The following is a 25,426-nucleotide window of genomic DNA, read 5'->3' as shown; positions in this document are numbered from 1 at the left end:
GACCACCCACAGCGATTACGAGCAAACCTTACTCAACTCTTTTGTTTTTGTTTAGTTTGAAGTTTAAGTTGAAGTTTAAGTTTAAAAAATAAAAATAGCTGTAATAAGATCTGGTTTTATTTACTCTTTATTTACTCATATTGGGCATTTTAAAACTGATAAGATCAAGGTGAGTCACTGGTGACCCACCATTGTTAAAACTTTCATTGTTAAAATGACGTTCCGACCATTTGTATTCTTTTTCTACTGTTTTTGAAAAACCTATTTGTATCGAAATATTTTTTTCATTCAACCCCATAAAATATCAAGTATATGATATAAAAAAAGTCCCTTCTATTTAAATTAACATTTTTTTCTGCTTCACGCTGAAGAACAGTCAAGAAGATGGACTTTATCTATCTTTTCATGCTTTTTTTCAAAACGTGCAACAAAAACCCAAGATTACGAAAGACGAATGATGACGAAAATGATGAAAAAGACGAATGATGATTACGAAAAACCCAAGATGACGAAGAAACGAATGTCCAATGAATATTTTTCTTTTTGGAAAACATGCAAAGCTTGCTTGTGTTCTAAGAAATGACTGGAAATAAGACAAGGTTTTTGAGCAACACGCAAATGTGGCAACACCGCAGAATTGTAGGTTATGGCGCTTCATTCGAATATAAGTTACAGCAGCACTTTCGAAACCGTCTGAACATGCGCAAATTGAGTCAACGATAGAAACACAGTATTGCAAAAGAAATATTATACATTTGTAACGAACATTTTGTGTGTTTCATGCATCAATTATTTTCGGAAACAATAAGAAATAGAAAATATGAAAAGAAGACACCGTCAATTTAATCATTTTTGAAGTCTTCTTTGAGGTTAGGGATCTTTCTTTTCCCGTACATACTTCGGATTTCTTTACCCACTGATGAAAAACAAAACACGCAGAAGCTGGGTTTCCTATTGGGATCTGACATGGAGGCATGGCCAAGCTAAAAATGGCGCATACCGGGGTGCAACGTACATGTATGTGTCACATCTTCAAGTGACTTGTGCGTGTGTTAGTTGTCCATGTTCCCATGTTGTTCCCGGTTGTAGTTCAAAATTTGACACCAGATGTCTCACGAATTTTGTCAGATCCCAATACGCGACTATAACTATACGTAGACTCAATGCTTGTACTTGTACGTGAGCACGTACACTAACCCAGGGGCTACGGTGTTGCTGAAATATATACTACGTTACCCATATTAAAGACTAAAACTCTCTGACTCACTACGTACCGAGGGTACTTCGTTAAGAGTATGGATCAGTCGACTAACCTCACTTGGAATTTTCGAAATCGAAATTCTCTGATACAGTTTGATCGATTAAAAAAAGGCTCTGTCAGCCTACGCAGAACGATGGTAAAAATCGACTGACAGAGCCTTTTTTTAATCGGTCAAACTGTGTCAAAGAATTTCGATTTCGAAATTTGCAACTATCTCTCTCGCACTCACGGTTGCGATATACCAACTGATCCATCCTCTTAATATATTCCTTTCACGAACCCGAAATCTCCACAAAAAATTGATTTTAATTTACAGTAAAGTACAACTGCATCCATATAGATTGACGAAATTTCAGGTCAGGTTATCGACCATTTAATGAAGAATTAAAATGTTAAAAATCGTAAAATTTCTACAGGAGCTTATGGAGAATCCATCATCACCACATTTCTATTCAATAATTTATACACTGAATATCTCTAAACTCCTGTTAAAAACTATCTCATGGATAGAAAAAAATGTAAGGAATCCATAGCGACAATAAAGATAAAGGGTTATCGAATGCTGAAAAGAGATATTAACGATATAAGTTGGAAAAATGGCAGAAGCAGAAGCTTTTCCCATATAGCAGCGACTTCTCAGAGGTTAGGAATCAGTCCAAATGTCGAGTGACCTAGTTTGCGACACCAAAAAATACGGCCCTGCGAAAGGAATACCTTAAGGTTGTTTAGAAGAAGAGTGGGGATGGATCAGAGTGGGGGTAACTTTCCTATGCTTATTCATTGGGCGCCATAGCTATTTTTTTTGGAGCCCTATAAGTTTCCCACCAGTATTTTTTTTTATTTACTCGATGCAAATACTCAAAATTTGCATTATCCGTATCCTTTACCATAGTTAACATGATATCTCATCTTGTCTCATTTTTCAATGGTTTAACCTTCATTTAATTGAAAATGATAAAATCACGAACCATCGCGGCAACGTTGGAGCCCTTTTGTCGCTCGTACTCGATAACGCAGGCTCGTCGTTATCGGCTGATAGCTGATGGCAACACAACCTCTAAAAAATTTTAAACGGTGTCACTTGCTCTGTATATTTTTGGACACAAACAAATGTTTTAATTACCGGATCATGAATCGTGAGCAAAGTGAATGTGCAAGAATAAATGTGTGACGGAAGCGGTGTATAATCAGCGGTTGAAACAAAAACATAATATTGGGAAACGCATCTCATCATGCAACATGTGATGATTTGACATCTGCAACCATAACTCCTCCAAAAAAGTCGAAAATGACATTTGGACGCAGAATAATTGACTTGGACACGCTCTTTCAATTGAAGAAATTTTCCAAAGCCCAAAAATTTTGATACTAATTAACACGGAATATTTCAGAGATTACGCCGTCAATTTTTCAATAAAAGTTCAATGGCATGTACAAATATATCATGAGTTTAGTGAGATTGCGCATGGCTCTGTCCATTAGAAGCTGTACTAAAGTGTTGAAAAGTACGCAACTTTGCGATTTTTTTTCTCCGTAAATAATATCCGAATCAACTTCAAATTTTGCAGGGATATTGCTTGAATATTCGACTACCCACTCCGTTAATTTAAAAAATCATTCTCATAAGACGTGATTTTCTTCTAAACAACCTTTTAATGATGAAATTAGGGTGGTCCACTTGATATGGAATACCCTACACAACACAAGTTGATAAGATTCAAAACAACAATATCAGACTTTAATCAGACAGAAAGTTAGGAGATCCAGAAGCTTCGTCCTCCTTTCTAACGTTCACTCCTTAAGGTGGTTCCGCCACGAGACAGTTAAATTAGGAAATTATTTAAATTTGGCATACGCATTGTTTAACATATGAACAACACCTCTATAAAATTTTAACAAGTTTCACCATCCCGAACCCGAGATATATGTAATTGAAGTTGACTCAATTAACACGTAACATATGGACCACGCATAGGCAAACAGCACATTATTAATTCTACAGCTAGTACTAAAATTAGGAAGTTTATAAAAAACGAGGAGGAGCTAGAGCAGGATATCACAGATATTGTGAAAAAAAAATCAAGGTGATGGACCATCTAGTTTGACAGATATAGTCTCGAGAAGTACAAAGGTTTAAGATGCAAACGATATATTTTGCAAGCGAACAAGCGAATGTCGTCTGTATAGACAACCTTTTCTGTGTTTTGAAGCGTAGCCCGGATAGTTCCGTCAAAAAATTTACTCGCGATGTCAAATCAAAAATACTTTTAGAATAAATTTTACGAAAGCAAATGATATTTGTACTATATCTGCTGGTATCGAGTACGTATATAGGCTCTTTACAAAGTTATCGATTACGATCCGAACGAATTATCAATCCTTTTAATATGCAGACGGTACATAACTTTTGGTTGGGGCTGTCGTAGGGGATCGATCTTAAGCCCTTTTTAAGAGTTTTTTCTAAGAAATCGTGTACTCCGCGTGATGTAAATAAAAACAAAAGCGCTGTCACTCGATCGTCATGTGTCCTTTGGCTGTTCTCACGAATCTGAGAAAATGTTTCTTTCATTATATATATATACATTTTTTTTGCGTGCCTATATGTTATCCATAGAGTCCAAGAATAAGAAGACACGAATGTTTTTTTTTTTTTTTTTAGTATCAGCGTGGATTGGAACTTACAAGCTGCTATAAATATAACGGTTGTCGGATCAACTAGATTTTTCTAAGACGTGTATCTGGGTATCCAAAAATATTGGAACCCAGCCCATCGTAGGTGAGGCTTACAATCTTGAAAAGGTCATCTCGCGATTGATCTATTTATATGAAAAATGGCGATGAAACGTAACGAAACTACGAGATTGCATTCAGGCATAAGAAATACGTCGTTGTTCAATTCGTCGAAGCTAAGAATCCGTAGATAACATCGACCGATAAGGAATCTCTGGAAAAAGATACAATCGTGACTAACTGCTGGAATCGACGAATTTCTTCATTCACTGTGTAGCAAAGCCAACTCGATTCATATTAACTACGATTTTTTTATTGATCGATTGTACGAACCCTTCGAAACATTTTATCATCATTATTGCTTATACTCATGATAACGTTCTTATTGATCATTTTCTTGATACTACAGAATAAAAAAATACATGTTAACTTTTTTGTAAGCTTTTTCGTTTTGAATCTCCAGTAAAAGGTTATCGGTCCTTCGAAAATCTCATTGATCGAATTACGAAAAATTAGATGACCGAGACACTAATATTCGGAGGTTGACAGTGAAAAGAGAGGGAGCGGACAAAATGAGCTCACATTTTTTATCAAAACTTCTCCCGGAAACAAGATTTCAATTCTATTTATCGCCTTTCAGTGTTGTGAAAGTGATCGAAGAAGTCAGACGTCGAAGTTCTCGTGTTCCTCGTGAGCGTTTGCGTGTTGATATTAATATATATTGTACCAGCAAGCTGCCAATTTTTTTCGTACATTCTCAAGCACCGTCCTTTCAAATTAATATCCGAACGCAAGGTCCATAGGAAATTGTCCCAACGGATGATTTCCTGCATCTTTCTCTTTATCTCCTCTTCTGATTCTCACGGTCAGAAGAGTTTGGTTGATCTGCCAACTTCTATATTTCCACAAAAGTAACGATCGATAAGTTGTCCGTCTAATCGACGCTCTCCGGTGGGTCTCGGCACGAACACTATGCTGCAATGAACATAAAAGAAGGCACTCTCCCTTGAGGTTGCGAAGAAGCAGCTGCTAACGTATTTAGTTTCTACCGAAATTCTTTCTCAGAACACTTTTTTTTACTTCAATATCTCGGCAAGACATGATAATTATTTTCATCTATAGTTAACTAACGTTCACGAATTTTTCGTTATGAGTCATTTGTGTAAATTGGACGGTTGATTCTCTTTTTCTTTCACGCGCGCGAGCACGCACACACACGCACACACACAACTTTTCTTTGCTGACACGCTTTCTTTTCTTGTAATTTAACGTATAGGAGTATTATTTCAGGGCCAATCATTCTTCGAGAAGCTCTCGTCAACGCCCGCACGAGCTGTTGAGGGACCGATGGAATTAATGTCCCTCTCATCTTTATTAAAGTGATAAAAAACAGCACGGGGTGTTTCCCGATGTATAATAAGAGAAGGCTTGTCTGTAAAAGTGGTTGTCACCCTCTTCGAGGTCTAGTCTCGACTTTGCATAGCTGACGACGAGAGACAGTCGGAGGTAGAAAGTTGTTGGGAACGTCTCGATCATTGTTTTCTCTTTGTTCGCTACTCCATATTTGTTAACAGTCGGTTACGAGATATTCCAAGTTTGAGGGATCAATACCTTTCTGAATTCTGTACCAATTTATCATTCACCTACCATTCCAGTTTGTTAGCCACAACGGAATATAAAGATACTTGTGTTGTACGCGTGTGTTCGTGTGTGCCATATTACCAGAGTTAACAGATTCTTAGAAATTTCCTGTTCAGGCAAATCCGCCGATCATCAGTCACATCCCGTTCGCGAAATCGTCAACATGTTCTCACCTCTGTTGACCACGTTATTTTGCCTTTTAACGCGAATCGTTTCTTCACAATCGATCAATGGAAACACAATCAATCAAAATATAAATTATAATACAACTGAAAATTGGATCACGCAATACGACGCTGGGAAGAATAATTCCGATCGTGCTCTCCCCGTAAACGATTTTGATTATCAGCAGCAGGTAACACTCATGTATTTCATCAAAGTATCACAAAACCTTATCTCAACAAGCTTGGGTAAATTTTCGTGCCGGCGAACATCACAAGCCGGATAGCTGTTTGTTCGATTCCTCGTTCCACGTAACCCGCCGTTCCCACGATAGAAACCGGTTTTTCGAGAGTGCCTCGGATTCGACCTTGAGCTCCTTTGCCCTCGCGTCTCTTTGAATCTTCCAAAAATAATGTATTTAGTTCCGGGTATCGTTTCAATGGAATTTATATGCAATTGAATTTTACACAGAGAACGAATGTTATATATAGAACGCCGTCCGTGGCTTTCCGTTTTTACTAATTATATTTCTAAAAAAATATCAGACACATAAAGCAAGATTACACGATTGAAAAAGATTTTGTGATACTTGGAAAATTATTAACTTTTTGCAGACCAATATATCAGTCCATAGTATAATGAAACTAAAATAAGTACAATAATTTCCTCTATCGGATGAATCATATGTTTACGTACAATTTTGTTACTGTGGAGTCAACGTGGTTGATGACTCCGCAAAGAGAGACCTGTCCGATGCTAGGATGATGCTAGTATTCACTTTAAAAATGAAGTATTTTTCCATTTAGTTAACATCGGAATCAAAGAAGAGTCCCGACGCTGACGAGCAAAAGCCAACGATTTCGATATGTTGTAAGCCCGGAGAATATTTCAATGGAATAAATTGTTATGAAAATAAATCCATGCCAGCCAATGATATATTTCCACCGATTTTGAACTCGAAGCTCGAAATTTCAAGTAAAAAACCGAGCGATTTCATTTGGAGGTACGGATATTTCTGTGAAAAGGGTAGTTACCAGACAAGTGACGATCACAACGACGTATATCATCTGCTGGAAGATGGAACAATCGTTCAGCCCAATGACTCTGATTATACTTTCTTGAGAGAAAAGGAGTATTGTCTTGCTTGGAATATGACAGAAAATGGCCCGAAACACTTTCTGATGGTGTGTTTTCGCGATGCTATTCTCGAAGAGGACAGATCGTTCGAGTACACTCTGTACCCAATAATCATGCTCATTTCAACAATTTTTCTATTCGCCACTTTCGTCGTCTACAGCATATTACCAGATTTAAAGACAATGCATGGTCATACTCTACGTTGTTACGTCGCGTCTTTATTGGTCAGTTACATTGGTCTCTCGATTACACAGCTTACAACAGGCACCAATTTCATTGAAGATCATCTCTACCTCTGCATCATTTTAGGTAATTTCTCATATCTCTTATTTAAACGCGGCTCAAATCATGTTTATGTGTTTTAATATTTAATGCACCCATCCAAATTGCGACTACAATCGATGTATTGACTCGTGCTGCTGCTATTGTTCTCTCGCTTCTCCGATGTATCACCCGTACTCGTTTCAATTTGTATCTTTTCGATGTTGCTCTTTTATAATTTTAACCGACGATTAACTGATTGATGACTTTTTTCACTTCCGTCCTGAAATTGATCTAAGTGAATGATTCTACAAATTACACAATTATTTGATTTTTCCGGATTTTCGAGGCTACGAAATGCCTCTGTTCTCGCCACTAGGATTTCACACATTCGTCCATTATCTCGATCGATCGTCTCAAAACAAGTTTTGCACCATTCTTAATGGAAATCGGTTAAACGTTGAAAAAGTTCACGATGCCTCCACTAATTTTTGAGCGATCTATTTTATGTGCTGTCCAATACAATGATGATGTTGAAGAGTGCTTTTTCATTAATGAATCTATTCTTACGAGCGAGGGCGTAGCAGGCCGTAATGTGTACTTTCAACGTTCACGGCTTTCATTTCATTATTGTGATGAGGCTTGCTGATAATCATAACAATTACAAAGAATAAAATACAAAATATGAGCGGTGCGAAAAGTCGCGTAAAGTTGAAAGCATTTAAATGCTTTGAATTTACGAAAAGAATTTAAATGCTTGAAAATGCGGTACAAACTCATTTATTTTCTGGAGACTTTTTTTCTTGAACAAACCCCTCCCTTTAAACGAAAAGTACACACCACAATGTTTACCAAAAGTCTGAAAGATGAAAAACGAGATACGTTTGATGTTATGTCCTTGTTACTCCGCGAGCAATCTAAAAATTTATCTTCCAACTTCCGCTCACCAAATGACTTTTCAAGTTGCTTGCAACATTTCCATTCCCTACCGAAGTCTGAACATATCCTCAATCTGAGTTCAACGTTTTCATTGAACTTTTCATTTGACCATAATATTCTGGTTTTCAATTCTGACCAACATGAATATCCGACTTCTTTCACCTACCTTCAATAAGCTGGTGATGAAAGTAAAGTCAAAGAAAACAGTCATGTACTGTCATGCAGTTTTAAACTCGAAAATATAAATCTTACCACGATATCCATAAGTTATAATTTTGCACTTACGGACACGAAAAAACCAAAGTTCACCAGGGACATTCGTGGTTCTATTTGAATGATTTTAACATCAATTGATTTTTATAGAATCATTCGGAATGTTCAAAGCATCAATTATATAGAAAAAAAAGTGAGTGTGCGTTAGACCACACAACTGAAGTAAAACTTTTTTCGCAACGTACAGATATATGGGTCATTACACTAATTATGGAATTAATTTGTGCCGGAGGGTCTGAATTATGCATAATCGTAATTGCTTTTCAAAAGTACGTGTCACTGTGGGCTTTCATGATTTTTTTCAAATTTTTTTGTCTAGCAGTTTCTAAGTTATAGAGGTTTGAAAATTTGAAAATTTGCAATTGTTTACTTTTCGTGTTGGAAATATTGAACCTCTGAATTATTTTTCGAAGCACTAAACGTAGTCATTTTTATGTGAAGAAACCTCAGCTTTTCGATAAAAGTATTTTAAATATTTTCAAGGATCAAATAAATCCTGAAAATCCAATTATAACTTTAAAATTGTTTTTTCTCTTAATGAACCATTTTTTAAATATTTTAGAATATTTTTTTTGTAAAGTTCAGACTTTTTTTTACATAGGAACTGCTATTTTATTTTAAGATTCTTAAAAAATCAACTATAAAACAATCAAGTTTAAAGATACGTCATGAATTATCGGTGTGTGCAGTACTGCAGCAACGGTCGTCACGTCATTTATGGATTGAAATTCAAAGATCTCGACATATTATAACATTATATTCAATAGCTGTGTACTTGAATATGTATATAAAAAAACATGACATTCTCGTGGTTTTTTGTAGAGGATTACTTTCTCTAGTAAAAGAGTGTTACAATTATTGTAATTTTAAAATTTTTATAAAATCACTTATTTTTATTGTTTCGTGCTTGGTTTTCATATCGTTCGTATAAAGCTACTGAACTCAAAACTCACTCGCGTTTTACTGAGATGTATATATTTCATGAACTGGCAATGAGAAAAAGAGAGAAAGAAAATATACGCGCGAAATTTCTATCACTTGCTCCTATAGGGCTTCTATCAATGGTCGTGTAAAGCAGGCTAACGCACTAAACTGCGTAAATGAGAGAAAAAGAGAAAGAAAATGTGCGTGCGCATCTCTCTCTCTCTTACTCCTACAATACTTCCAAGTCAGGGCTTAAGACTAAATGTAAGAGTGGGGACGACGGGTCTACACTGTGTATTAAGGAGGGTGGCTAGCGACAATACAATGTTGCCATGCTAAACCATGTTAAATACATTAAAAATTTCAAAATGATAAGAATTTAATAAAATTTGGTGAACATATTCTTTAGTGCCAAATTTGACAATACAAATTTTTAAAGATTTTTCTTCTGTACAGTTATCGAGTAATTGATCCCTAAAGTTCACGTGTACAAGCATAGTGTTTCCATATATATAGGTATACATCCCGGGCATAAGAAATCTGCTTTAATGCGTAATTGCTCGATAACTAAGCAGAAGAAAATTTTGAAAAAAATGGTGTCTTCGCACTTGATGTTGCAGAACATTATCACCATATTTGATCAATTTCTTATCATTTTGACGAATGTAGTCACCCTCTTTAAGGTGATCTATCACTTGCGTGGTGCTTGCGTGAGTGCGAGAGAGATAGCTGCAAAATGGTTACACGTTTTACTCGGATATCCTTGATGTTTTGAGAAAAATAAAAGTTACACCTTGTTCTCTAATAAAATGAGAATAGTGTGTAACTCATATTTTCTTTCAAATATCAACCTACTCGGAATAAAACGTGCAGCAGGATTTTTACCGACTGAACAACTGATAGATCACGTTAAGTATTTCTATCTTACTGGTGGCCAGATAGGATAGCCCCTGACCATAGAGGGCCCTACCATGCGAAGAAGAAGAAGAAGACGTATTTCTATCTCTGACAACGTATATCTCCCTGTCCAATTATCGTTCGCCTCGCCCAATCACACGAGCCCATGGCAATGAGCGTGAGAGAGAACGAAAATGTACATGCACATGCGCATTCACATTTTTCGTAGCACTTCCGTTACATGCTTCCGTAACAAGATTTTCACCCCAAGCCCAGCGCGCCTATAAAAGTTTTACTTCAAAAATCGATTTGATTGACGCTTGCTGCGGCGTCCCTCAATATGCCTCCATTCATACTTTGAAGGATAAAACAACTGAAACGACAAGAATTTTCGACAATATTTTCGGGTAGCACGAAAGTTAAGAGTATGGATCAGTCGACTAACCTCACTTGAAATTTTCGAAATCGAAATTCTTTGACACAGTTTGACTGATTGAAAAAAGGCTCTGTCAGCCTACGCAGGACGATGGCAAAAATCGACTGACAGAGCCTTTTTTTAATCGGTCAAACTGTGTCAAAGAATTTCGATTTCGAAATTTGCAGCTATCTCTCTCGCACTCACGGTTGCGATATACCAACTGATCCATCCTCTTAATGGAATATGAATATTCCAGGATGTTATTAAGTATGAGAAAATCTTTGAAAACGGTAACACCTAGTAATCGTGCAGCGTAACTGGTACAATTACTGATCCTTAATAAAAAAAAACTTAATCAAGACACTGATATATCTTATTTCAACATTTCCCAACTTTAGTGGGCCTATAACGGTAGGTTTATATTTTCTTGTAAAAATCATGGCTCGGGTCTTTTGTGGATTTATCACTAGTCCCCTCGCTGAGCTCCATTCTAAGGTGAATTGAAGTGCCCTTTCCATTATCTCCTTCAGCTCCTGTAGGAAGTTACCTCTCACAAAAAGGGCCACGCTATCCGCATAGCCGAAGGTGTGGATCCCCATCCTATTAAATTCTCTAAGCAGTTCGTTATTATCACAAGACATCACAGTAGAGGTGACAGTACTCCTCCCTGTATGCAGCCTTTTGTCGGCATCCCGCTCACTGTCAGGCCGCTATGTCTAACAGTTAGCCATCTGTTCGCCAGCATGCTGAGAGTCCAGCTATAAGTGGCCTGGGCACCTCATGTCTGGCCATTGGCGCGTTTTAGTAAATATCAACGAATTATAAATGTATAGTTAAAAAACACTTTAAAAAAGTAAAAAAAGAGGGTCAACTATTAAAAGACCACGACTTTAGTTTCGAATGATTTTTCTATAATTTCATTATCAATTTAAAATTTCCTTCCCCATTATTCATTCCTACGACGACATAATAGAATGATCGTGATAAATAAAAAAATATGAGATCACTTCAACATAGCCAAGAACAGTGAATGAATTTCGGTTTCTGCAGGAAATCATGTTATATCTTCAACGGTATAGGAAAGTTTCTGTTAATAGTTTTATGAATAAAATAGATGCTTGAGACATATAGATAAAAACCATCGGTAATTATGCAATTTGGCTACTTTTCTGAAAATCATCGAAAGAAATTTTTTTTTTAGCATGGACGGCTTCGATTAGTTACCATTGATGATATTTCGTTGGGGGAGGCTAACATTTTTCATAAAAACCATGTGTTATGGGGTTTTGAAGTTGTTGGAAAAATATGATGAAATAGAGTAAGTTCACAACAGGACAGGGGCGCGCGCGCACACACACACGCACACACACACGCACACGCGCGCGCACACTCACGCACGTTCACTCACGCACGTTCACCTGCTCTAATGTGAACTCCTAAATAGTCTGATATACTTTAAATCCCCGCATTTTTATTTTTCCAACAACTTCAAAACTCCATAACTCATGGTTTTTATGGAAAATGTTAGCCTCCCCCGGCGAAATATCACTTAAAAAAAAAAATTCCATTAATTTCCAGAAAAGTAGCCAAACTGCATAATTACCAAAAAATCAATGAAGTGAATGATTCAATGAATAGTTATTCTCTAAATATCTAGACGAATAGATAGAATTATTGTATCGATAAATTAATGGGATGGGAAGGAAGGAAAGTTTTATGAGTGAGAGAAGGATAATCTGATGAATACATCAACGAATGCGATACAGAATATTTGTGATGAACTAACGAATGAACAGGTATAGACAAGTAATCAAATTCATACGGGTGGGGTTCAATATGTCGAATAACTGAATTGTAGAACGGTCGATATTTCGAAATTTTTAAAGTTGTGATATCAGTTTGGAGAAAAATAAGTTATTCGAAATTCTTATTCCCGATCAACTATTCAGCAGATTGCGCGTTTAATCAAAAATTCCTTCTTTGAATTCATATTTACCCGAAAATATATATTTCGATAGTTTTCATTTCGAATGCAATTTTAGCAGACCATCCGAATGTCAAAAGTTCATATTTTCGAATTCAAAATGGACAGTAATTGTTTTACAGACAGACCAGAATGTAGAGTAGCAAAAAATCGAAAGTGAATTTTTCGAGCTTATAAAACTTGAATATGCAGAATAGCGATGGCTCGAAAAGGCGAAAGTCAAAATGGCGATGTTTAAAACGGGAGATCACCGGTCTGAGTAAGTGAGTGAGTGAGACGCGTGTATTTGGAGCTCTGCTGCATTTCTTTATTTTGATCGATCGACTTTCTAACGTTTCGCTATTTTGACTGTTCGACTTTTTGGTGTTTCAGTATTTCGACCTCAGTAATATTTCGTATTTCGTTATTATATTTTCAAAATTGTGAATTTTCATAGTATCGCTGACTGTAGTAATTTATGAATCGACAGAGTGATAGTCGAATTTTCAAAAAATCGATATTTTAATCATCGTCCTATGGGCGAGATTGTTACATTCTATTTTTGATGTAAACGTTCTTCGAACCTTGCAGTTTCTGCTTTATTTATTTTCGGCATTGAAAGCTCTAGTCGAATCTATCCGTCTCCATATTATCATTCGAAGTTTATAAATTCGAGATTTTAGCTGTTCGAAATTTTAGTCATTCCAACATTTGATCCCCACCTATTCATACGAAGTAGGATGAGGGGTAATGGAACAAAGAACAAATAAATAAGTGGGTACTGAAATTCGCTCCAGGTATCGTTGGAGGTGTAACATGATTCCCTGGCAGAAATCAAAATACATTTACTGTTCTTGGTTATATTTTTTCTTATCATGATTATCCTATCATGTCATGGTAGCAATAAATAACGGGGAAGGAAATTCTTAATTGATAATGAAAATATAGAAAGATCACTCGAAATTAGAGTCGCGGTCAATAGTTGGCGCTCTTTTTTTAGTTTTTAAATAGTATATTACACACCTAGGGAGGGAATATAGGCTACTTCAAACCGCGGGCAGAATTGTCACCCGAGCCGAAGGCGAGGGTGATAAGCACGCGGTTTGAGGTGGTCTAATTTCACTCCCGTGGAGTGTATACGATTTTTCTGTCCGACGCAGGCGGAATGCGGCAACTTCGGCACGCGCAGCGGGCGATTGGATATCATAAATTTTAGTGCTGCACGTAACTCAAGTGGTAACTTTTTTCAATTTATTAGAAAATACTTGGCCTCGAATTGATATTATTAATTTTAATGCTGTAAATAACTTAGATGCCATTTTTTTTTAAATTAATTTAGTTGTTAGAATAAGATTAGAAAAATGGGGCATCGTTTTTCAAAATGTTTTCAAGCGCGATATTTCGGTTTTTTATTTCTCATGTTTTATTTGAATTTTTTTCACTTTACAAACGAATTACAGATTTGTATTTTTTTTAATGTAATGTTTTTTCAAAATTTGTGAAATTTTTTTCCAATTGTTCTGTTGAAATTATTTACGGTTGGCCACATAATTTTTTTAAAGAATTTTTATGACATTTTTCGTGATATGATCAGGAAACACGGAAGCATCAATGTACTTGTCCCAACCGTTTTTTCCCTAAGGGTTTGATGAATATCCTTGATAATATTGATAATGAGAAAAAAAATTAAACTTTGAGCTCAAATAACTCTTAAACCAATAGACTTAGCTAGAAATCATAAAAGACCTTTTTTGTAGAGCGTCAAATTCTCTATGAAAATATGTGTGTCTCGAAATTTTTAATATATTTGTCCCAGAGTTATGAAATACTGAAGAACGAAAGGAATTTTTCTCATGTTATTTCCAAAAGAATCTTAGGTTGGAATGCGGACTAACTTAGAGTTAATATTAAGAGCTCAAATGTTCAGGGAATTATTTTTTTATTAATTTGGAAGCATTTGAGCCCCTGGGAGCAAAGAAATTCGAAAACACCCCTTTTAAGGACCACCCTAATAATCATCTAGTACGTTGAAATAATCACTTTAGATCCTTATCAGAGGATCTGATATAGAATTATAATAGTCATTTTATTACGAATTAATTCAATGTTGTTTTTTTGAATTCTATTGAGATGTGTAAGCAGATACGGACGGCAGTATCGTGTATAATTGAATCTTCAAATTAATTAAATTGTTCTACCAAACAGAAAAAAGAAAATTTCGGGAAGAAAAAGGTTCGATGGAAAAAAATTTCAAATCATTCCACTCACAAAATGTCTGAGTCATGCTAGTATTAACGACTCAGAAAAGTTCGTTTTTATTTACAATTTTTATTGTTTCCGGCTTTCTTTGAAGCAAAATTTACGAGCCACTTGTCGACAAAGTACGAAAATACAAAGAAAAGAACTTGCCCATAGTCGTCAGTTATTTCACTATATCGACAATGCGCCCATGAGCAACTTATCTTTGAAACTAATCTTTAATTATAAAATCTAGGCGGTACGATCGTTTTCCTATACATAAAGAAAAGATACACGCAAGGCGGTGTCGGTCACAAAAAAAAATTTGCGGATGTTTCTAAGCAGTCATCGTACAGTAGATGTGTTGGAGAAATTGCGGTTTCCCCTCCGGCATCCTTGGCGACAGGGTTTCAGTTCGTCACTGAGCAGTTAAACCCTACATAGTTCGCGTCCATATACATAATAAAAATTCGGACAAGTACATTGAGGATCGCCTGTTTCCGCATGCTATCACAAAAATTGTAAAAAAAAAATTTTTAACTTTACTCAAACCTATTTACAACGTGAAAAAAATTCAAATACACTACTCAATCACGTTACAATCCTAAAACATCCAAAAACTTCGCTTGAAAAAATTTTGAAGACCGATGCTCCGTGTCCCTCTAATTCTCTTCTGACGGAAAAACAACCTAATAAATCACCCTAATATGCATGTATAAGTGAGTAACCAAACACTTCTTTATAAATTTTTCCAATCATGATGCCATAACGATGCGAACAAATGTCTAATTAATTAATAGACCTTGGTATGGATTCAATAAATAGAATTAAACACATTCACTTGATGGGGTGGGGGTCAAAACAACGAACGACAAAATAGCGAACAGGGCATTCAGTATATCTATATATGCATATATAGATATACAGAATGCCTGTTCGCTATTTTGATCGTTCGCTATTTTGACCCCCACCCACTTGATGGAATTTTTTGGGTATTTATTGTAATTCTTAATTGCCGTTCAATAAAAAAATTTGGGTTTCTGGTTGACCAATGGATTTTCCCGCAACTGAGTAGTCAGTACACGTATATAAATCATAAATAACTAATAATAATAATTCGTTTGGACTTTGACCAGTTTTGTGATTTGCTCTGAGATTTATTCTCGCATCCGGGATTCCCCGTCTGAATTCGTTCATTGATACTTTGTTTTTATGTGCGAGTTGCTATTGGTCGAATCTGCTAATTTCAACATTGCGCATGCGCGAGAATTTTCTATTTGCAAAATAAATTAAATTCCATGAAAATTAAAAACTGAAATTTATACTCAGTGGCGTAAAAAATATGGCCTTTTAACTTCATCTCGAATCTCATCAAAAAACGAATTAGTAATTTGATATTAAATTTAAAAAAGAAATTATGCAATTAAGATTTTAATTCGACTGAATGCCGATAAGCGATGATGTAATCGCTCCACTGGCGTCGCTTCACGAGCGCCACCGCATTCTTCTTGACAGTTCCAATATCATCGCCACTGATGTCAACAATCGAGTGTGCCATGTAAGGTGTGAAAATAAAATATTGAGTTGGATAGTGTTTCGTCTCAGTATATTATATCCTGATCACTGACACCTCGCATATATCGTACTTTATGGTTAATGAACTCTACTGAATACCGGATCGAATTAAATTTTGACGGAATTTATTAAAACCATTCATCCGTGTTCGCACATCTCGCACTTGAATATTTTTAACTCTTTATTACGAGCTTTCAGCTGTGTCGGTACGGGGAAAACTAATCATTTGCGACTCATTGCTTTTATCGCCGGAACGTCGACTTGTATGAAAATGGGTTATAGCTGGTATCAAGAGGCCTTTGATTGTGTTATATATAGAACACGTCAATTCTTCGATGTGTTGGCAATTTTAGCATAATCTTGAACCCGCGCAATGTTTTTTCTCAGCAATTGCGGTATCGGTCATGCTGGTTTTGGGCTCATTTGAAAGATCATTTTTTAATCAGTCTCCAAACCAATTTTCAAGGGCTCAAATGACTGTTGAGTTTGATAAGTAGATAAAATGACATGTCAATTTCACCTCCACTACCGCAAATCGTTTTATTATTCAAAGAAAATATAGTTTCGGCTAGCTCGACTCAGCAGGCGACAGGTGTCAATGTACTTGTTCTGAGTATCTTGATAGATATACGTGAATATTGTGGGATCCAACTTGCCCGGTGACGAATTGAGACTTGCCTGCAACTATCGCATCATCCGAGTTTGAATCGTTAATATTTTTTCCTATAGTTTTATCCGTGTCTGCAACAAATATTAACTTGATACTCATCGGTAGCACTGCCGTCTTTTGTTTGAGAATTATTTTATTCAAATTAATCATCGAGACAAAAAACTTGTTTCATTCTTTCTCTAACCGATTTGCTCCTAACTTAAGGCTTTTTTTCGTCTCATTGACTATGTTTATAACATGTAGGGTAGTATGGGGCAAAATGGACACTTAAGGATTTAAGCAAGTTTCATTGATGAGCATATGGTCTTTCCACTATTTTTGAGTCCCAAAATTGATGCCCAGTCCTTGTTTTCCGAATTTCGTAAAAAAAAAATTTCGGGGAAAACGGAGACAGCCCCTCAGAGGCATAAAAATCGAAAAACCGCCATTTTTCAAAATGCAGCCGTTCCAAGCGACTGTCCCCAAATAGAATGTCAACTCGGTAATATGAGGAAAGAAATGGGACCACTCAGGCTCCATTCATTGGATGTAAATGAAAAGAAATGAGTCAAATCTTATATCCCATTTCTGTCATGTTTTTGAGGAATGCAAAAAATCAACTTTAGGTCCATCGTGCTGGGGTATATTTCGTGTTTGTACGTCGTCCTTTGAAGATTGGATTTACTGTATAACATGCAAAAAATGGGCACACACCTTGTGCACAAGTGTTGAAGACGAAGATGTCAGCTGCGAGTGCGATTTTTGTAAAAAATGAATAAAAAACCTTTTTTTCTTATTCGTACTTTGATTACTATTGTGGTTTTTAAAAATAAGTCAAAAAAGCGAACAGATAGTGAGAAAATAGTTTGGGATCTATTTTGCTCTGAAACTTGAATTTTTTGGGGATGTCACCATGGAATTCAATAATTTACCATGCATTATGGTCAGGACATGATTTGGAACCGAAAAAAGAATTGTATGCATTTCATGAAAGTTCAGTTTCGGGAAAGTCCGTTTTGCCCCATGTGTCCATTTTGCCCCATATTACCCTACGTTATATAACATCTACGTTATAACATGTAATTTTGAAAAACTATGTTTTTGTACATTTACCTTTTCTTTTGGAAGGACGACAAAAACTATCATCTGTAGCCACCCATTTTTTAATCTCATAATTTATAGCTAAATATACAGAAAAAAAATAAATAAAATATGCGAGGTAACCTTAAAATTTTTTTGAGAATAACAAAATTTCATTAGAATTATGAATCCATGAAGGACCAACATTTTCTGATATGAGAGCAAAAAAAAATTTTGCTTCGCGATTTGTGTGAAAAAAAAACAGAAAAATATCGAAAAGTGGCTTGAGCACCCTCTAAAAATTTTTTTTTAATCTGAAATTTTGGGTAAATTACTTTTTTTTTATGTACTAACGATTTCCGTTGGAGCTCCGAAAAAAAATATCGATTTTTCTGCATCACCCTAATATACATACCAAATACATCTCTATACCCGTCTGTATATATATAAAACCGGAATAAAAACGCCGTGTAAATATAGTCATTATATTACGAATATACGAATATACGGATTGCAAAGGGGAACAGCAAAAGAAAGAGACAGCCGCAACGTTTTGTTGTTGAACAAAATCTCAACACCAATCGTATCAAGAGACGCGGTAGCGGCTCGACGCCAAGTATTAAAAGGAAAAACTGCAGCGCAAAAGAAAAGCCAGCGCGAGCCCTGCCGCTACTCTTATATACGCGAATATGCCGGTTTTATGACGTCACAGAATTTTCAAATGGCTCTCACAAATAAACCATTTCATAAAACAGCTTGAAAATTTGTGACGATTTTTTTTCGATTTTTCTCTTTCCATTGGTCTTTGTTGCAAGTAAATCCGTCCAGTAGATCCTGAGATATGTAACGTTAGTGATTTAAAATCCATCATTTCGGGATTTTCATTTTCTTAGAGACAGAGGGGCGTAAGTTACGCTTGTTTACATTTGGACTTACGTCCTTTGCACGATTTCTTACTTTTGTCACACTCTACGTCACGCACTACGCTGAACGCGGCTACCCCCTCTCCTTCTGCGTCGTCGAGCGAGAGAGACAGAGAATGGGCGCACAGCGGGGGCAATACCAGCTCCTGGTTTGCGCATAAAATATGTATATAATTATATAATATATATTTCATTTATTAATATTAATTAATAATAAAATATTATTATAATAAATATTTTATTATAATTAATATATAATATAATATATATATTATATTATACAATATATAATATAAAATGATAATAATATAATAAAATAAAAAAATTGAATAATACGAATAACATTAAATAATAAATAATAAAAATTAACAAAATATAAAATTCTGGTCGACGCCGCTGGATTTTTCGAGGATGTCTAGGGCGATAGCTCATGGGTTTTGGAGGACTAGGTTTAAGTACATTCTATCGCGATTTTCGATTTCTAGGTGGACGACCCCATAGTTTTTTATGTCCAGATATATTCCTCCATGGCTTTCGTCGTCTAGGTATGTTTTTTCATGGTTTTCGAGGTTTGGGTCGACGGCTCCTTAGTTTTCGATGTCCAGGTATGTTTCTCCATGGTTTTCGTGGTCTCGAATAATTCCTCTATGGGTTTCGATGTCTAGGTATATTCCTCTATGGTTTCTGATGTGCAGGTGTATATCTCCATAGTTTTTAATGTCCAGGTGTATTTCTCCATAGTTCTTTATGTCTAAGGTATATTTCTCCATGGTTTTCGTGGTCTAAGTATGTCTCTTCATGGTTTTCGCGGTCGAGGTCGACGGTTCCACAGTATTCGATGTCTAGGTATGTTTCTCCACGATTTTCGTGGTCTAGGATAATTTCTCCATGGGTTTTGATGTCTAGGTATATTCCTTCATGGTTTTCAATGTCTAGACGTGTTCCTTCATGGTTTTCGTGGTCCAGGTATATTCCTCCATGGTTTCCGATGTATGGATATGTTTCTCCATGGTTTTCGTGGTCTAAGTATGTTTCTTCATGGTGTTCGTAGTCGAGGTCGACAGCTCCACAGGTTTTGATGTCCAGGTATGTTTCTCTCGGGTTTTCGTGGTCGAGGATAATTCCTCCATGGGTTTCTTCGATGTCTAAGTATATTTCTCTATGGTTTTCGTGGTCTGGATATGTTTCTTCATGGTTTTCGCCGTCGAGGTCGACGGCTCCACAGTTTTCGATGTCCAAGTATGCTTCTCCATGGTTTTCGTGGCCTAGGATAATTCCTCCATGGGTTTTGATGTCTAGGTATATTCCTTCAGGGTTTTCGATGTCTGGATATGTACCTTCATGGTTTTCGTGGTCCAGGTATATTCCTCCGTGGTTTTCGATGTATGGATATGTTTCTCCATGGTTTTCGTGGTCTAGGTATGTTTCTTCATGGTTTCCGCAGTCGAGGTCGACGGCTCCACAGTTTTCGATGTCCAGGTATGTTTCTCTCGGGTTTTCGTGGTCGAGGATAATTCCTCCATGGGTTTCGATGTCTAGGTATATTCCTCTATGGTTTTCGTGGTCTGGATATGTTTCTTCATGGTTTTCGCAGTCGAGGTCGACGGCTCCACAGTTTTCGAAGTCCAGGTATGTTTCTCTCGGGTTTTCGTGGTCTAGGATAATTCCTCCATGGGTTTCGATGTCTAGGTATATTCCTCCATGGTTTTCAATGTCTAGGCATGTTTCTTCATGGTTTTCGTGGTCTAGGATAATTCCTCCATGGTTTTCAATGTCTAGGCATGTTTCTTCATGGTTTTCGTGGTCTAGGATAATTCCTCCATGGTTTTCAATGTCTAGGCATGTTTCTTCATGGTTTTCGTGGTCTAGGATAATTCCTCTATGGGATTTGATGTCTAGGTATATTCCTTCATAGTTTTCGATGTCTGGATATGTTCCTACATGGTTTTCGTGGTCCAGGTATATTCCTCCATGGTTTTCGATGTATAGATATGTTTCTCTATGGTTTTCGTGGTCTACGTAGATTCTTCCATGGTTTTCGTGGTCTAGGTATGTTTTTTCATGGTTTTCGCAGTCGAGGTCGACGGCTCCACAGTTTTCAATGACGAAGTATGAAGGACCACGAAAACCATGTTCCTTCATGGTTTTCGTGGTCCAGGTATATTCCTCCATGTTTTTCGTCGTCCAGGTATATTCCTCCATGGTTTTCAATGTCTAGGCATGTTTCATCATGGTTTTCGTGGTTCAGGTATATTCCTCCATGGTTTTCGATGTCTGGGTATGTTTCTCCATGGTTTTCGTGGTCTAAGTTGATGGTTCCACAGTTTTCGATTGCTAGGTCTGAGTTTCCATAGTTTTTGTTCTCTAGGTATATTTCTTCATCATTTCCGTGATCTAGGTCGATGACTCCATACTTTTCGATGTCTAGGTATGTGTCTACATATTTTTCAATGTCTAGGTATATTCCTCCATGGTTTTGGATGTCCAGGTATATTTCTTCATAGTTTTAAATGTCTACGTATGTTCCTTCATGGTTTTCGTGGTCCAGGTATATTCCGTCATGGCTTTTGATGCTAGGTCAACAATTCCATAGTTTTCGATGTTTGGTTATGGTTCTCCATTTTTTTCGATGTCTACGTCGACAGCTCCATGGTTTTCGATGGCTAGGTATATTTCTCCATGGCTTTCGTCGTCCTGGTATGTTTTTTCATGCTTTTCGAGGTCTAGATCAACGGCTCCGTAGTTTTCAATGTCCAGGTATGTTTTCCCATTGTTTTCGTGGACTAGGTTGACGACTTCATAGTTTTCACTATCCCGGTCGATAGCTCCATAGTTTCCGACGTTTAGGTGAATTTGTCTATGGTTCCCGATATGAAAGTCAACGGCTCCATAGTTTCCGATAGTGTGGTGAGTTTTTCTAAGGTTTTCGATATCTCGGTCGTCGGCTCTATAGTTTTCGATGTCTAGTTTGGCGACTATAGGGTTTTCGATGTCTAGGTGGATGCCTTCGTATTGTTCAATATATATTCGACAATTTTATATTTCCCGATATTTAGGTAAACGGTGCAATGGTTTACGATATATTTCGTCATAGTTATCGATATCTAGATCGGGTGGGGATCAAATGTTGGAATGACTAAAATTTCGAACAGCTAAAATCTCGAGTTTATAAACTTCGAATGATAATATGGAGACAGATAGATTCGACTACAGCTTTGAATGCCGAAAATAAATAAAGCAGAAACTGCAACATTCGAAGCACGTTTACATCGAAAATAGAATGTAATAATCGCCCATAGGACGATGACTAAAATATCGATTTTTCGAAAATTCGACTATCACTCTTTCGATTCATAAATTACTATAGTCAGCGATACTGTGAAAATTCACAATTTTGAAAATATAATAACGAAAGACCAAATATTACTGAGGTTGAAATACTGAAACACCAAAAAGTCAAATGTTCAAAATAGCGAAACGTTAGAAAGTCGATCGATCATAATAAAGAAATACAGCGGAGCTCCAAATACACGCGTCTCACTCACTCACTTACTCAGACCGGTGATCTCCAATTTTTAAACATCGCCATTTTGACTTTCCCTTTTCGAACTATCGCTATTCCACATATCGAAGTTTTATAGGCTCGAAAAATTCACTTTCGATTTTTTGCTACTCTATATTCTGGTCTGTCTGTAAAACAATTACTCTCCATATTGAATTCGAAAATATGAACTTTTGACATTCGTACGGTCTGTAAAAATTGCATTCGAAATGCAAACTATTGAAATATATATTTTCGAATAAATGCGAATTCAAAGAAAAAATATTCGATTAAAGACGTAATCTGCTAAATAGTCGATCGGGAATAAGAATTTCGAATTACTTATTTTTCTCCAATCTTACATGACGAATTTATTAATTTCGAAATATCGACCATTCTACAATTCGGTTATTCGAAATTTCGAACCCCACCCATCTAGATCTGCGATTTAATAGTTTACATTGACGAGGCAGGTTCAGACGTTACAGAAGATCATGAAAAAATGTCACTGGACACCAATAACCATAAAGCTGTGGTCTTAGACATTGAATACCATGGAAACATCTCCTTGGACATTGCAAACCATTGACAGTATCCATGTCAACATGGAATCCATGAATGAGAAGAAGATAGTTTCAAAAATCATTTTTCCAAGTAAACAAGTGGAGGTTTCAAAAAAAGGAATAGAAAATGAAAATATCATCCCATTGCATAGGTATTTCCCAATCTTTCATTGGAAAATTCGAGTTGCTGAATGGATAATCAAAATCGTCACCATTATTGCTTGTAAAAGGTTTCAACTCACATGAACATAACCGCACAGTTTTCGTCCGTCTACATAGAAAAATTAGCTGTGTTGATTGCTTTTGTCATATAGTGAAAATCACTCACCTTGAAATAAATCGTTTCAAAAATTTTCGTTTAAGACGAGGAATGTATTTTTTTTCTTAAGTAAATATTGTTACCGCGGTAAAATCCAAGTAAAATCAGATAAAAAAATAATTGACAAAGTAAGAAAAGAACGCCAATTATTAAAAGGTCGCGACCGTAGTTTCCAATAATTTACTATATTTGCATTTTCAATAAAAAACTTCAAAATATAAAAAAAAAATGAGATCGTTTTCTGAAGTTGACAAATATAGTGAATGAAATACGATTCCCATATAGTTGTCACGTCTCGCAAAAAGAAGTGAAATCAGTAAATATTAAAACTTCAAAAAGTAAAAAAGGCACGCCAAGTATTAAAAGGTCATGACCGTCGTTTTAAATGATTTTCTATATTCGCATTGTCAATAAATAAATTTTAAAAAATGTTTAACTGTGAAAAAATATGAGATCTATTGTAACATATACAGTGAATGAATTACGTTTCCTGTAGGAATTCTGAATTTTGGAAATAAAAAAAAAATGAGATCATTTTCCAACGTAGCCAAGTACAGTGAATGAATTAAGGTTCTTGTGGAATTCATTCGTGTACACTTTTAGCCCTAATCCCTCACTTATTCAGAAAAATTTTCCAGCAAACGTCACAGAGCAACAAAGGTTTCTCGAATAATTCTGCAATTATTAAGAGATTATCATCTGTTTTTATGCTAGCTCGGGTTATAAACTTAAAACAGTTTACGCGTACAAGTGCATGCATTGTATCTATACGATGAACTGCACAAATTCATTTTCAACATTACACACAAGCTTGGCGTGCATGGTTTTCAATCGGAAGCTCGGCGAAGGAATGCCTCATCCGTCCATATATTTGAAGAAAACTTGATGATCCTCTCATGTAATTGTTTTTTAATTTGCCATCCCTTTTCCATCCAACTATTTTATTGAGTAGTTCGACGTGAAATCCCGCGCTGTGTACACAAAGAAAAATATCTATTCTTGACTAGTTTGACTGATAAATTCATTACTCCAAATGTTTCGTATTCAACGCGTTTTCTTTTCTGAAATCAATGTTTACACAGCTTACTTCTTTGTTCATCCATTTCAATACTTGTGTAATTCATCCAATCATCTGCCCATTTGGTAAAAAAAAGAGTGTACGGACAAACGAGTGAAAGTGACGCGTGGATAAATTAAAATGCGTATGGGCATGAAAGAATGGCCGTATCTATCCGTACAAGATAAAGGCATATAAAGGGATTGATTGATTTCATTTCTTTATCCGTTCGTTTAATTATTCAATTTTATCCACAAATTTGACCTATCTGTATTGTTTACCAAATCATTATATAACAGGGCCCCTCGTATTTTATTGGGGGATCGTTTTTTTTCACACTCGTTCATACAATTCTAATTAATTATTGTTTTTATAGTAAATTTGAACAATTGTCTCTTCCCGAGCTTCCGATTGAAAACCATGCACGCCAAGCTTGTGTGTAATGTTGAAAATGAATTTGTGCAGTTCATCGTATAGATACAATGCATGCACTTGTACGCGTAAACTGTTTTAAGTTTATAACCCGAGCTAGCATAAAAACAGATGATAATCTCTTAATAATTGCAGAATTATTCGAGAAACCTTTGTTGCTCTGTGACGTTTGCTGGAAAATTTTTCTGAATAAGTGAGGGATTAGGGCTAAAAGTGTACACGAATGAATTCCACAAGAACCTTAATTCATTCACTGTACTTGGCTACGTTGGAAAATGATCTCATTTTTTTTTTATTTCCAAAATTCAGAATTCCTACAGGAAACGTAATTCATTCACTGTATATGTTACAATAGATCTCATATTTTTTCACAGTTAAACATTTTTTAAAATTTATTTATTGACAATGCGAATATAGAAAATCATTTAAAACGACGGTCATGA

The 25,426-nt window shown here is 36.1% G+C and overlaps 1 protein-coding gene across 1 annotated transcript in view; it reads left to right on the top strand.

Moving 5' to 3' along the window:
• The first annotated feature begins 4,563 nt into the window (after window positions 1-4,563).
• The window catches only part of LOC122415211 (G-protein coupled receptor Mth2-like), a 62,807-nt gene continuing 41,944 nt past the window's right edge, over window positions 4,564-25,426 (top strand). Inside the window, exons 1-3 of the mRNA XM_043427201.1 lie at window positions 4,564-4,681; window positions 5,749-5,987; window positions 6,601-7,240. Coding sequence (XP_043283136.1) covers window positions 4,564-4,681; window positions 5,749-5,987; window positions 6,601-7,240 — 997 coding nt within the window. The remainder of the gene's footprint in view (window positions 4,682-5,748; window positions 5,988-6,600; window positions 7,241-25,426) is intronic.

This window comes from Venturia canescens, chromosome 8 (assembly GCF_019457755.1).
Source record: "Venturia canescens isolate UGA chromosome 8, ASM1945775v1, whole genome shotgun sequence".
Taxonomy (NCBI): domain Eukaryota; kingdom Metazoa; phylum Arthropoda; class Insecta; order Hymenoptera; family Ichneumonidae; genus Venturia; species Venturia canescens.
The sequence above is the reverse complement of the archived record's forward strand: the minus strand, read 5'-3'. Positions and strand labels throughout refer to the sequence as shown.